The 15895-nt window shown below is 39.7% G+C and overlaps 1 protein-coding gene across 1 annotated transcript; it reads left to right on the top strand.

The window, feature by feature from the left end:
• The first annotated feature begins 14399 nt into the window (after positions 1-14399).
• On the top strand, positions 14400-15380 carry LOC134586073 (olfactory receptor 52K1-like). The gene has a single exon (XM_063441587.1). It carries the CDS (start codon positions 14406-14408, stop codon positions 15378-15380), a length of 975 nt encoding a protein of 324 aa, XP_063297657.1. The 5' UTR covers positions 14400-14405.
• The last annotated feature ends 515 nt before the right edge of the window (positions 15381-15895 follow it).

Raw genomic sequence — 15895 nt, 5'->3', positions numbered from 1 at the left:
GCATCAGAGGTAGGAGGACGAACAGAGGTTAGACATAGTGTAGATTAAGAACAATAGGAAACCAAGGACAGACCCTTGAGAAACACCAACAGAGAAGGATTGGGGAGAAGAGGCAGAGCCAGAGAAAGAAACATCGAATGAGCGCTGGGAGAGGTAGGAAGAGCACCAGGAGAGAGTTCGTAGTGTTGCCAGTGAAGTAAAGTGAAGTAAGTCAGCAAGTCCTAGTGTCTCTGGTATGTCTCAAATATTGAGGTTGTACTATCTCTGCTGGTCTTCCAGAGTATCTAGCATGCCTGCAGAATTCATCTGATGTGACTGGGGCTCCTCAACCCTGGTGTCATGGGTGCTGTGTCAGGCCTCCAGTTGTGTGATTTTGTGTACCCACCATCTACGGTCTTCTGAAAGAGTGGAGCTCAACCAACATTGCTTTCAGCAGAGTGGCAGTGACTGGTTCCTTGTTCTCCATCACGGGAAGCTGGGGTCCCGACTTGACGCCAAGCAAAATCACCTCTCCTGGGTTAAAGAGATTCTCAGATGAACAGGAAGATCCCTCATGGTTGTGCACCATATTGTCTCATGCTAGTCTCTGTGAACTGTGGAACAAATCTCTGATATCTTGGCCCAGCAGACCTTTATCGGCTTTGGGTTTTTTATTTTTGTGACGCATGCTGATTTCACCATGCAGGATGGTGTCAACAGCCTGCAGTATTGCTGGTTACCACCCATTTAAAAAAGCCTTTTAGGCCAACCTTCTCACAGGTTTGGGAATATGCGACCGCTCTGGCTTTATTACTATACTCTGTCACCCAAGTCAAAAGTTATTTTGAATAGAGGAGTGAATATTTGGTCTATCTGGGGGTGTAAACCCCATAAATCTGGTGACTATTTATAAACAGATGATAGGAATTTTTAAAATTGACATATCTATGTGGCAGGATGCAAAGGTCTCATGGGCAAGATGCATTAAGAGTGTAAATGTATGCTTCTGCCCAAACATTCATATATATTTTGGATGCTTCACATCCAAATACCCAATTTTTTATTATAATATGATCCAAGCCTTGTTCAATTTCTTCATATAGAATATTCAGAAGACTAGGTAAGCATTTGACTTATTACATTATTACGCCCTAAGGCATTAAGAGGCATGGTAGTACCCAGTATTACAGATCAGCACTGCTAGCACAACTGATTAATTTACATGCTTCCCTTGAATTCTTTGAGTTGGGTTGACATGGAACATAAGCAGTTGATTAATGCTTCCCTTCTCAACTATATTTTGGCACTGGACACCATAAGCACCGTAGACCTCACAAACCGCCGCAGCTTGGTTGGGGTCTTGCCGTCCCTTCCCGTCCTGGACCAAACTCCTGGATCTAGGGACTCAGTGGGAAGGCCTCTCCTCCAAGAGAGTATAGCTGTGAAGCTCTTACAAGAACTAGTGGTATAGCTGTATAACAGGTTCCCTACAATCACGAGACCAGGCTACGTGTTGAGGGTTAAGCAGGAATGATTTAATGGTAGCCACACTGGTCTTTTATGCAAGTCCCCATACAAGGAGTACGCCCACATGGACCTTGTTAGGGACAGGGCCACAAACTTACAAACCAATAATAACAGAGTTACAATGCATGACACTCCCCTTTACTTACGAGATAAATGAGTCAAGCACTTTACTATACTCAATTATCTCCAAACACAAAAAAACAAAATTTTACAAACCCCCCCCAAAATACCTTAACCCCTTAACGACGAGTGACGGACGAGGTCCGTCACTCAGGGGAATGCGTTAATGACGAGTGACGGACCTCGTCCGTCACCCGTTAAAATTAACCCCAGATCGCCGCAATCGCGGCGATCGTGGGGTTAATGGTGCTCCGGTCTGCCTCTGCATTAGAGGCAGACCGGGAGCACCGGATCGGGCTGTCAGAGTACATGTGCCCGCTCTGACAGCATGTCTGAGCGGGCACATGTGCTCTCTATACTCACCTCCGCCTCCCTGCACTTCCTGGTTCTGTGTGAAGTGCAGGGGGACGGATCTTCAGTGATCCTGCCCCCTGGTGGAAAAAAAAAATAGTAAAATTAAAATCCCACCCCCCTTTACCCCCCCTTTACCCATTTTAATAAAAAATTAACCCCTTCCCTGCCAATTGATCACTGACTACAGTGATCAATTGGCAGGGATTACATTTTACTAAGATCTGATTTTTTTTTTAACCCCTGAGGGTTAATTCTTTTTTTTTTTAACCCTCAGGGGTTCAATTTATTTTATTAATTAATTTAAATATTTTAAAATTATAAATTTAGCTAGCTGGGGAGGGTGGAAGTTAGTGGGGAATTGGGGGATTTAGTATTACGCTAACTAGGGGTTAACGTTAAAAAAAGTTTAAAAATAAGCTTTAAAAAGTTAAAAAATTAAGTTAAAAAAAAAGTTTTAATAACATTTAAGTAAAAAATTTTAAAAAATAAACCCTTTACCCAGTCCAAATAAAAATTAACCCCTTCCCTGCCAGTCGATCACTGCCTACAGTGATCAAAATACAGATCACAGTATTATACTGTTCTAATTTTTTTTTTTTTTAACCCCTGACGATTAACTTTTATTTATTTTTTAACCCTCAGGGGTTAAATGTATTTAATTAACTAATTTAAATATTGTATAATCAAATATTTTGCTAGCTGGGGTGGGTGGGAGTTATGGGAAAATGGGGAATTTACTGTTAGTGCTGCTTACTGCTAGTTAGGGGTTAACGTAAAAAAAAAGCTTAGAAAAAATGTTAAATCTGTAAAAAAAAGTTTTACGAAAGTTTAGGAAACTTTAAAAAAATGAATAATCAAAACAAAAGTTTAAAAAATAGTTTTAAAAAGTAAAAAAAGTTTTAAAAAGTAAAAAAATACATTTAATAACGCTCATTACCACTACACCTGGTACAAGCTAGCGGAAAAATGATCCCACGCTAAGGTTCAAAATATGCCTTTTGAAATACCCTGGGATGTCTTCTTTAAGAAATGGTATGGCTTTATGGGGTATTTGGTTTATATAGCCTGGTAAAATACTCTAAAATGGGACATGGGCACAGCGTAAAAATTTAAAGTTTGAAAAAAAATGGAATGGCTGTGTCCCAAATGTGCCCCTCCGATGTCCACATATACCTGGCAAAGGTACATACAGGGGTATTTTTGTACTCAGCAGACATAGCTGAGCAACATATGAAGTATTATACAGTGGTAGTACACATAAGGTTTGCAAAATATACTGTGCAAACTCACTTTGTGTTCCAAAAAGGCAGAAAAAACGCTTATTACCACTACACCTGGTACAAGCTAGCGGAAAAATGATCCCACGCTAAGGTTCAAAATATGCCTTTTGAAATACCCTGGGATGTCTTCTTTAAGAAATGGTATGGCTTTATGGGGTATTTGGATTATATAGCCTGGTAAAATACTCTAAAATGGGACATGGGCACAGCGTAAAAATTCAAAATTTGAAAAAAAATGGAATGGCTGTGTCCCAAATGTGCCCCTCCGATGTCCACATATACCTGGCAAAGGTACATACGGGGGTATTTTTGTACTCAGCAGACATAGCTGAGCAAAATATGAAGTATTATACAGTGGTAGTACACATATGGTTTGCAAAATATACTGTGCAAACTCACTTTGTGTGTCAAAAAGGCAGAAAAAAACGCTTATAACCGCTACACCTGGTACACGCTAGCGGAAAAATGATCCCACGCTAAGGTTCAAAATATGCCTTTTGAAATACCCTGGGGTGTCTACTTTAAGAAATGGTAGGCCTTTGTGGGGTAGTTTGAATTTAAAACCTGCAAAGATGCTTGGAAATTGCACATAGGCCCGGCGTCAAAATTCAAAGTTCGGTCAAAACTGATATGGCTTGGTCTCCTATATGGCACTGTAGCTTCACAAAATAGTGCCATAGACATACAATGGGGGTGTCCTTTTACTCAGAAGACTTAGCTGAGCATAATTTGGGGGGTTTGAACTTAGTGGCACACATGAAATATACAAAATGCCCAGCAAAAATGCAATCCGTATGTAAAAAATGCACAAAATTATTTTTTACCACATACTTTGGCATGTAATGGTAAAAAAATGGGGGCATGTTAAGGCACAATATGCACCTTATGAGATACCCTGGAGTGTCTTATTTTATAAATGGTAGGCCTTTGTGGGGTGTTTTGAACAGTCAAACTGTTATAATACCCCAAATGGAAGCATAGGCTCATTAAATCCGTCTCTCAAAATTCTACTGTGAATACTGAAAAGGACAGGTCTCCTGTATGGCACTGTAGCTTCACGAAATAGTGCCATAGACATACAATGGGGGTGTCCTTTTACTCAGAAGACTTAGCTGAGCATAATTTGGGGGGTTTGAACTTAGTGGCACACATGAAATATACAAAATGCCCAGCAAAAATGCAATCCGTATGTAAAATATGCACAAAATTATTTTTTACCACATACTTTGGCATGTAATGGTAAAAAAATGGGGGCATGTTAAGGCACAATATGCACCTTATGAGATACCCTGGAGTGTCTACTTTTACAAATGGTAGGCATTTGTGGGGTTTTTTTGAACAGTCAAACTACTATAATACCCCAAATGGAAGCATAGGCTCATTAAATCCGTCTCTCAAAATTCTACTGTGAATACTGAAAAGGACAGGTCTCCTATATGGCACTGTAGCTTCACAAAATAGGGCCAAAGACATACAATGGGGGTACCGTTGTACTCAGCAGAAGTAACTGAACACATAATAAAACTTTGTACAGGAATAGCACACACCAACTTTACAAAATACACATGAGAAGTTCTTTGTTATAAGTTTGTGTGCGAAAACCACCAAAAAACACAATTTTACTCCAATATTTAGCAGAGGTTGGCGGTAAAATGGCTACGTAGAAAGTGTCAAAACAACCTTAGGTAAATAGCCTGTGGTGTCTACTTTATATAAATATATACTTTTGTGTGGCAATTTTGTTTTCTTTTATGGCTATTAGGCTTACAAGACAAACATACGAAATTCTAAAATCGCTCCACATAAAAAGTTTATTTTACTCCTTGTGCTTTGTGACCTGTAACTACCAAAAAAAACTGAAAATCCCAGACACATTATATATTCTGTAATTCAGAACAACTAAATGAATTTATTTTTAATTACTTTCCTTAACCTGCACTAATTATGTACACATTATTATTGCAAAAACTGTAAAAAAAACACACAAAAATTATTTTTTTTGCATATTTCTGTTTTTTTTTTATAATAAATAAGCATTTATATATATATGTGTTACATCAAATTAAAGCCCTTTCTGTCCTTTAAAAAACGGTATATAATATGTGTCGGTGCAATAAATTAGTAAAATGCAAATTGCAGTTGAACGCAAATAGCAAAAAATGCAAAAAATGCCGTTGTCATTAAGTGAAAGACAAGCTTCTGAAGCTCTGTCCTTAAGGGGTTAAAACACATAAAATCCCCATAAAAGTTCAGTTCAGGGGTTCAGAAATGTTATGGAAGTCATAGTTTTTACCGACCGCAGGCATGGTCCCGTAGCCGAAAATAGTTCCATAGAATCACGGCTAAGTGCAACTGGGGAACCGACCGGGATCCGTGACATTTTCATGCCGAAAATAGTTCCAGGGCATTTGCGGCTAAGTCCCCCTGAAGTCTATTTGCGGTTTTGGTCCATGCGAACAAGATGACCACGTGGTCGAATGGCACTTTGAATGGCTTTGGGAGTTTGGGAGTTCGAAGTGCCATTTTGAACGTTCGAATGGTTCCTGTTACCAGTCCCAACAGGCACAAATAGTGTTTTCCAGTAGAGTTTAACACAGGGGCCATAGTCACAGGGTAGGAGGCTGGCAAGTATGTCCCTCCAAGGACCCGTGACGAGGTCCAGTTCGTCACAGAAACCTTATCAAACAATATTAAATCAAGGCCCAAGTCAGGAGACGCACACAAATTCAAACCAGAGGTACCTTTAAATTCGTTTTCATATATCACCTTGGATCACAATAACTCTATGGGTTAATCCCAATATCAATTATGGGGTACCCCAATATCAATTACTTTCCAAGGACTTTTTGTGGAGTTTTCAAGACCTTCAGAGGACCTATAACTTGTCCCCTAGATATGTTTTTATGTACCTACAAGTGAAGAATGTTAATCAGGAGGATGTTTGCGTGGATTGGGGGAGACTCTTCAGATACTGGGGATGTTAAAAAGTTATTTATATATTATTGGCATAATCCATTGAAAACGCTGTCGGGATAAGGTATTCCAAACATCAGCTATCCTATATGGTCCAATAGGAGAAGGAGGGAAACTTATTATTCACATTTTCAACTTTTTAACATAAAAATAGTGACAGGGAATAATGTTTATTAGATAAACTAAGCAATTTATATGTAGAAACCCAATACATTTATCTCATAAAATATTTTTAGGCTGTTTTATGTCTGCCAATTTCACAAGTAGCAATAGGGAGTTACTGGCAGACACTATTTCAAGTCAGTAACTAACAGTTCCCAATACCTTCTTTGGGTAGAACTTAGTGACCTGTTTCCACTTTAACCAGTTTCTTCTAAACCTCTCGATTGACTGACTGATAATGCATGTGCAACCTCGCTGTTGGTAAAACAGTGATGGCTGATTCCTCAGTTTCCCTGTAACAAACGTGGTTGGTCTGGAGTACGTATATAGACCTCGATTCAACAGGCTTTCCAAATGATTTAATACAGTTAAAAAAGCTTTCCATATTATTTAACGACAGACGTGACCATTATAGTCCATGCAAATTTCCGTAGATATATAATATGTTTATATATAATAAGTTTTTCTTAACTTATTAACCCCTTAAGGACACATGCCATGTGTGACATGTCATGATTCCCTTTTATTCCAGAAGTTTGGTCCTTAAGGGGTTAAATTAGCCAGTAAAGCTCATAAATGCAAGGCTAGAGTCGAAGGATGACGGATTTATACCAGGAAATCGATTATGCTGGAGCTGTACCCTTATTCTACTTTCCCATATTTACTTTAAAATGCATGTAAGCATAAATCTTTTTCTGGCTAACACTGCTTTTATGTGCACTAATAAATTGAGCCGGTTATATGCCACATAGCCATCACAACTCAGTGTGCTTTCCCAGCTTTATATAGCGCTTATAATTCCTTGTGTGTCCTTGCCCCAGCCGTGGGTTAAAGTCAGATCACTAAAGATTGATGATGTGCAGAGTACCCCCTCCCTTCGCCTGCTTTGATAATGCAGAAGTAAATACTACTCAATATCAATTGCTACAATCAACTATCAATGCCAATTACATTTAACCTGGATAGCAGTGCTTGGCTGAGAGTGCAGAGGATGGGTTAACTGTGGGCAACTGCTTAAAGGAAGGTTTAAGGAAGTTAGCTTTAGGTATGTAGCAGTGAATTGCTATAAAATATTACATTAAACTTTTATTTACCAAATTATCTTCTAACATTATTTAGCAAATAACTCTGATATTAACTTTTTTGAAAAGCAAGTATGGCTTAAATTAATTCTATACTACTACTTAATCCTTAGCATCAACCTTTTATTAAGACATTACCCCATACATTACACTTTATTTAACAAGTGTCTTTCTACTTAACATCTTACATCAACCCTCTTTATAGAACAAGTATCGCCTACCAGAACTATTTTATGCAACCAGTATCATCTAACAACAAAGCAGGACTGTCACTGACACTGACTGACACTGACTGTCGTTTGCTAACTAAAAGCTGCACAGGCGTGACGTGTAAATGAAATTAATCTCTGAAATGCTGTATACACTGCATATTGACGCATACGACACCACTAATGGAGTACCCTCGAACGCCTTGTACAGCGTCTCTCTGTAGATGTCTGAGGCGTCATAGGGAAGCAAACTTGCCATGAAAATGGAAGGATACTTGCAGTAAGTGTGTTTTTTACTTACCTCTGCTGTATTATTCACTCCCGTAAATACTTTAAAAGCATTCACTGGGTTCAGGGAATAAAGAACTGTCACAGTAAGAGCAATAAAAATGCAATTTGTTGGAAGGCACACACATTATTTTGTGGCGTTGATACCAAGGTTCCTCCAATTAAAGTTGTTTCTTGGTTCAAGAAATACCTGGGGCTTGAGCGCAATGCAAAACCTCTACCTCAACAGAGATGTGGGAAATGTTATAACATATGCCAGCCTCTCTATTTAATGTCCTCTGCTCTCTATGCTGTGTATACTCTCCAGGATATCAATAAAAGTATATCTGGAAACTAGCTGCAACCTGCTGCACAACCAGGTATTCAATGCATTCCCATCCTGCCTCCGAGTCCTAACTAATAGAGGAGTGTGCAACAAAGTTCTGTTCCTCAGCACACCTGTGCGCCACTGCCCTCTTAGTGACACTATCCTAGTGATCTTTCTTCTTATATTGAGTGACTGCATTGAGAAACAGCTGCCTGATATAAATATTACAATAAAAACTCATTTCATTATCTGTAGAGATCCACGTTTGGGGCTTCAATCCGCAAAGCCCACCAAGCTAGGTCAATACATCCATTCCCATCACATGTAAATGAGGAGATGAATACACTTTGCACTCAGCTTTCCAGTGTGAAAATTATTCATGCCAGTCATAAAAGGTAAAGTATAATGTGCTTTATTTTCTGTTAGCATCAGAATAACCGCAGTTCCACTTAACAAAATTATTAAACCCCAGTATTAACCCTTTATTTATGAAATGTCACCTAACATTAACTTTGGAATCTACATTATCTGCTACCATGTTCACATTATTAAATAAGTATTTCTTACGTTTAACCCTTTGTTTAACTCTAACATAAACCTTCTAATTGACAAGTATTCCCTAAGTCAATCTCTTATTCAAAACGTATCCCTTAACAAAAACAACTTTCTATCCAAGCATATCGTTATCTTATTTGACAGTTATCCCTTTAACTAAGACTTTCCATCAACCATTATTCATATTTGAAAATAAACAGTTTTTAGTATGACTTATATTTCTGCCAAGAGGATAAAGCTGATTTATAGCAGTAATTCCATCATATCGAGAAGCAGAAGTACAGAGAATAAACAAATGCAAGAATGATGGAGGGAATTTCCAGGAGAATATCAGAACATTCTGCCTATATTGACGTTATTAACCACATAGAATTTCCAGGAACCTGTCATTATCTGTCGATCTATACAGCTATACTTGGACAGATTCATTCTTACCATCCAAGCAGGAAATCTAATAATAAATATTGTTTGTTCAGTAAATGGTTAAGTACGGCCAATCCATTTTTTTTCCTAGTAGGTCTAATTTTTCTGACACCTTCCTCAATATTTGATTATTTTTTAAATTCTTTATTTTGGTGGTGCAGATGATTACAAACGTGCTTGTATTGCCACAACAGCATTAAGAAGCATTATACCATTGTACATTTTGAAACAGTAGTATGTCAAGTGAAGGAAATGCACATTTTTTGGAAAATATGACATGAGAAAACAGTTGAGCATAAACATGCGTGGTAAGGTTTTCAACATCATAAGGTACACCGCATTTGTGAGGATAATAATAAAACAAGTTAAATGAAAGTGTGTCAGATCATGGATAAAGTAATTCAAAAGAGATACAAGAAAAGATAACTGACTGCACAGGGGTAGTAAATGAGATAGAGAACCACCAAGAGGCTCTGGACTCAAGATACGTGCCAAGAGGGATAGAGTAAGTACATGTGTAAGGTAGTAAAGGACAGGAGAATAGAATTAGGACAGGATACGGCTACAAAGCACTAAAATATCAAGAGTTACTCTGCCAAGATAAATAACGCCATCAGTGCCAACAACTCAGCCTATTCCCATAGTGTCCAGGCTCAGTCTAGACTGGTATAGGGGATTATGCAGCTCTTCTTGAATGTTGTGATGTTCCGCATTCCTCCAGCCCCGGACACAACCAGGAACCTGCACCAAGTGTCCACAGGCCTCTCTTCACAGCCTCTCTTTGATGATGTGATCCCCCAGGTGTGTGGACCATGTGAGGGTACTCTGACCTTCTTGGCACCCTGTCTGGGAGGTTTCTGCAGTGAAGTTCTGCTCTCAGGCTGTGTCTCAGGAGCAGGTGAAGCAGATGGCTGTAGCCTTGTCCTCAGATTACTCCAGAATTACTGGAAAATGGTGTTGAACACTTTCTAGAAGGCAGCTTCTCATGTGTGGTGTATTACCAAACTATATAAATTACGTACGCATACACATATAAACTCTGGTCCGTCTACTTTAACAAATATTTATTCAGAGACAAAACAACAACAACATACAAATAATAACACACAGTCTAACTAGCTAAAACAACAACAGCAACCACAGTCTAACAAACTAACAATAACGATACAATCAGATCCCACTTACAGTTCACAATGATTAAAATTAGCCCATGTCTGCTCACATACAAGCTCAGTAGCACAGCCAAGAAGGAACAGGAAGGAATGGAGATGGGGGAAGTGGTTATCTCTTTCTGACTTGTAAAGTTATTGAATTATCTAATTACAATATGAAAGGGTAAAGCGTATCCCCCTGTAAGAAAGGTATACATGAGCTTGGTCACATGGCCCCTGGTCACCATATTAGTTTGATGACAGTATGTCACCACACCATGTGCTGATTGAGGATTGCTCCTCACTTTTGTCAGCTCCACCATCTTTAAGGGGAAACTCCAGTGCCAGGAAAACGACCCGTTTTGCTGGCACTGGAGGGTCCCTCTCCCTCCCACCCCCCAATCCCCAGTTGCTGAAGGGGTGAAAACCCCTTCAGTGACTTACCAGAGGCAGCGACATGTCCCACGTCGCTGCTTCCTCCTCCCCCGCCGCTCCTCCTTCTGCTTACGTCGGCCGGTGGGTGAGACTGATCTCGCCCGCCGGCCGAGGAGACCTAATGCGCATGCGCGGCAATGCCGCGCATGCGCATTAGCGCACCCCATAGGAAAGCATTGAAAATGAATTTCAATGCTTCCCTATGGGGAATAGAGCGACGCTGGAGGTCCTCACACAGCGTGAGGACGTCCAGTGACGCTCTAGCAAAGAAAACCTGTGCTATAGAGCAGGAAGTTCCCTCTAGTGTCTGTCTAATAGACAGCCACTAGGGGAGGACTTAACCCTGCAAGGTAATTATTGCAGTTTAAAAAAAACTGCAATAATTACACTTGCAGGGTTAAGGGTAGTGGGAGTTGGCACCCAGACCACTCCAATGAGCAGAAGTGGTCTGGGTGCCTGGAGTGTCCCTTTAAGCAGAGTAAGTGGTGAGAACCGCACTCAGTCCCAACGGCCAAGGGTGCTCCAGAGCAGGACCAGCAATCCCAGTACAATAATCCAAGAAGAAAAAACTCACAGGCACTCCAACTTCAAGCCGCAGGCAGATTTATTGTGACAGAATGCAACGCAACGTTTCGACCGGAAAGGTCGAAAAAAAAGGTCTTGAAAAAGACCTTTCCGGTCGAAACATTGCGTTGCATTCTGTCACAATAAATCTGCCTGCGGCTTGAAGTTGGAGTGCCTGTGAGTTTTTTCTTCTTAGCTCCACCATCTTTGGCCATTTTGGAAAGGGCGTCGAGGGAGCATGCCTCACTGAAAGTGGCCAGATTCAGAACAAAGGCACGAAAGGTGAGTATGCCGTGCTTGGTGGGGACCGGGATAACCCGCAACAGCCCAGAAAGGGGCTTAAGGAACAACAGGGAAGCCCCGATCAATCGCTTCCCCATCTAGGAAACGCACTAGGCCGCAACACGATTCAGGCAATCCGATTCAGCGGACAGCCCTCCCTCAGGTTGACACTTTTCTGTGTGTAAAGCAGCACATTAACTAGATCTGTGGTGGCTGAAAGAACGTCGGGCATAGGAGCTCGCTCTACAGGCAACCGCTCCGCTCTGTTGTCATGCCCCACCCCCTCAATATTCGATTTTTTTTTTAAATGGGTAATATTACACTTATTAAAGATCTATAACAAAGCAGTTATCTCATACTTAATTTATTTAGCCCAGATTGGTGATTCAAAGCACCGTAAGAACATGTGCACCTTGCATAGATGGGTAAAGGTGCAAGGAGGCCCATTTCTCAGTCTCCATGACCCAATTTGCTTATAAACACAGTAATTGCTAAATCACAGCAGTTATATGTTCATTACTTTGCATAAGCCGGAAAGGAAAAATATAGCTGTAGTCCCTAATCAGTCCCCTGTTTATATGCATTAACGTTTTACTATTCTTGTATAAGTGTACATGAATACATTACTGTATAAGTATACATACATTTCCTCGTTTTCTTCTATTTAAAGTGCATGTTACATCACACATGATCATGTTTAGAGATTTTTCCATAGAAAGCTATCTAGGAGGTCCTGGTCCTTTATTGGTTGAAGAGGGTTTCTGTGATACTAGGGATATGTGGTTTTGTGGTACAGAGGGAATTAAACTGATATGCATTGCCAGTCTCATGCATAAAAATAACATGTGGTAAAATTAGATATGCGATGTCTGATAATAAATGCTAAACTATTTTAAATAGAATTAAGTCACAAAGCAAACTTTTAATTTGGTTCTTAAAATTGTAAATGTTATCCTTCCATTTATTTGATTCAGTAAAAAGTACTAGATTAATGTCCATAAAATTTAAATACAGTGCATTAAAATGTTCTTATTTTATGGAGTTTAAAGGACCACTCTAGTGCCAGGAAAGCATACTCGTTTTCCTGGCACTAGAGTGCCCTGAGGGTGCCCCCACCCTCAGGGACCCACTCCCGCCGGGCTCTGGGGGGAGGAAGGGGTTAAACTTACCTCTTTCTCCAGCGCCGGGCGGGGAGCTCTACTCCTCCTCCACTTCTTCCTCGCGACGTCATCGGCTGAATGCGCATGCGCGGCAGGAGCCGCGCTCGCATTCAGCCGGTCGCATAGGAAAGCATTCATAATGCTTTCCTATGGACGCTTGCGTGCTCTCACTGTGATTTTCACAGTGAGAAGCACGCAAGCGCCTCTAGCGGCTGTCAGTGAGACAGCCACTAGAGGCTCTGGAGGCTGGCTTAACCCTCAGAATAAACATAGCAGTTTCTCTGAAACTGCTATGTTTATAAAAAAAAGGGTAAAAGCTAGCTGGACCTGGCACCCAGACCACTTCATTAAGCTGAAGTGGTCTGGGTGCCTAGAGTGGTCCTTTAATATTAGACAGTCATTGTTCATTTTTGTTTTTCAGGTTTATTGTACTATGGGTTTACAGATTTGGAAAAACTTCTCCTGTGGTCACAAAGAATGAGACAAACACCAAGGTAAACCCAAGTAAACATTTAAACGGAGTTGTTATAGTTCCTGCAGTAGTTCCCCCCTCTTTAGTGGCCCCAAATGTTTGTATTTTACTAAATAAAAGTCTTGGTAGTGGGGCCTTAAGCCCTTTGGATCTCATACCCTTGCATACCATTATGTGACGCGCACATGTGCAATGGCATCAGGGTCTGCTATAGAGAATCATTGTATTCAATTATTCTCTATAGCAGAAATATATGTGCACCAGGGAAAGCTTACACCTGGTATGGTCCTCAATGCTCCTCTAGGAGGAGGCCGTGTCAGCACTGAAGGCGAAGGTGAGTAAAACTTTTATTTTCTGTTAATTTCCATTAACTTTCATTTTTATAATGATGACAGATGGGGGGGGGTAAACTAAAACTGTAGCGTTAGTAATGTATTTGTATAAATGTTTGTACAGGCTTGTCTGTTTAAAAATCATGTGCATTTTGATTGTGCGTGGGCACAGTGTGCTCCCCCATTCCAACCATTTAATGTCTGCAAATGAGCTGAAAATGACATCCTCTCCCTCGACTTCCAAACAGTAAAGGAAGTTTCAATAATGATATAATTTCTTGAGTTCAGGGGGGATGCATTCTATAATATGCTAGTATCGCAGAGATTGCAATTTTGTGATTTAGCTGTATTTTCTGTATGTGGGAATTATTTTTACATTCTGTTTTAATTAGTCTATAGGGTCATTACAAATGCCTATAAGTAGGGTACCTGGGAAGTTTTATTTATTAATATTTGCCACAACTACTAATGTACTCGAGAAAGATAGTTTCTATGTTTCTATTTAAATCTTGCTCCTGTCGGAGGCTTGGCTGCAATCTTCATTCGGTGTGGGGCGTGACAAGGTTGTCTGACCGGGATTTTAATGATTTAATATCTTTACATAAACTTTAAAAATAGATTTTTCAGTAGATTAAAATATAAAAAATATATCATATATAAAAAATTAATATATCAAAATAATATTCCCCATTTCATTTCCTTCCATCTTGTTTGTTTCAGGGACCTTCAACTGAATGAGTTTTCTAGTCAATGGCCAACCAATCTGATTCATCTGAGTTTATCTTGCTCGGTTTCCCTGGCCTACCAGAGAATTATAACACTCCAGTATCCATTACTTTGTTCCTTGTCTACATCATAGCTCTTTTTGCCAATGGTACGGTGATAATATTAATTGTTTTCAGCCGACGCCTGCACCAGCCAATGTACGTGATCATTGCAAATCTTGCACTATCCGACCTGCTATTTGACACAATAACATTACCCAAAATCATTGCAAAGTATTGGTTTGATGATGGGTCCATATCATTTGTTGGATGTATCTTTCAAGTATTTTGCGTTCACTACCTGGGCAGTTTGGATTCTTTCATTATCATGCTAATGGCCGTTGATCGTTATGTTGCCATCAGAAAGCCTCTGAGATATTTCTCGATAATAACAAATAAACGTATTCTGGTTCTTTGTGCCTTTTTTTGGTTCGTGCCAGCTCTGATAGCTTTGGCAACTGCTGTCCTGGATTCCAGCTTTCCTTTCTGTGGAAATACAATTAAAAGCTGTTTTTGCAACAATATGGCTGTCACCGCTCTGGCCTGTATAGATGTCACATTTGTAAGACGAGTGAATTTCTGTCTGGCTATGTTTGTTCTTCTGTTGCCTTTGGCTTTCATTATATTCTCTTATGCAGCCATAATCCGGACCATATGCTCAATGAACCAATCTGAATGTTGGCGCAAGCCATTTTATACCTGTGTTACACATTTGCTCGTCATTGGGTTGTACTTTATTCCGCGGATTTTTGTGTATGTGGCTAATCAGGTGAAATTACTCCTACATGAAGATTTGAGTGTTTTGATTTTATGTCTCTACACATTTGTTCCACACATGGCGAACCCTGTAATATATTGTCTCAGGACTAAGGAAATCAGAGGAACCCTGGTAAAATTCTTCAAAAAGAAATTAAGCCTTAAAATGGAACAGCGTCCCGTGGTTAGTGTAATTATGGAATAAATTTACTGGATTTTTTTTTTAACATATCCTTAAATTTATGAATGAGCTGTGTCTATAAAAATAAAGTATTTTTGAGTAATTTGATATAAATTATTCCAGGGCCGGACTGGGAATAAAAAGCAGCCCTGGAAAAATGTTATACCAGCCCCATCATTAATTGTGCCAGCTGTGACAGATATACAGTTACAATTATTTAACCAACAAGAAGGAGCGCACTCACAGGACTTAAAATAAACAAAAGAGCTGTTTTATTCTAATCAGATGTGCAACATCTTACTTCAACGTTTCATCCTTATAATTTTGAAAGGTCCAGTAATGGGAATGAAACATTGACTGAATGCTGCTGCATGTCTGATTTAAATTAATCTTATTTTGGTTAGTCCTCATTCCTATGAGCGCACTCTTCGTTGTATGTAGTTTGATACCACGGAATGAAAGACTGGGAGTAGGCAGGGTTATCCACTAAACTAATATTTTTGTGAATGAAAATGTAAATTGCTAAATTTAGGCTACAA

Source organism: Pelobates fuscus, chromosome 1 (assembly GCF_036172605.1).
Source record: "Pelobates fuscus isolate aPelFus1 chromosome 1, aPelFus1.pri, whole genome shotgun sequence".
Taxonomy (NCBI): Eukaryota; Metazoa; Chordata; class Amphibia; order Anura; family Pelobatidae; genus Pelobates; species Pelobates fuscus.
Note: the sequence above shows the minus strand (reverse complement) of the source record. Positions and strands in the feature narration are given on the sequence as shown.

Bases quoted from the DNA above. Each gene is read 5' to 3' on its own strand.
- LOC134586073 (XM_063441587.1), top strand. From the start codon at position 14,406: ATGGCCAACCAATCTGATTCATCTGAGTTTATCTTGCTCGGTTTCCCT.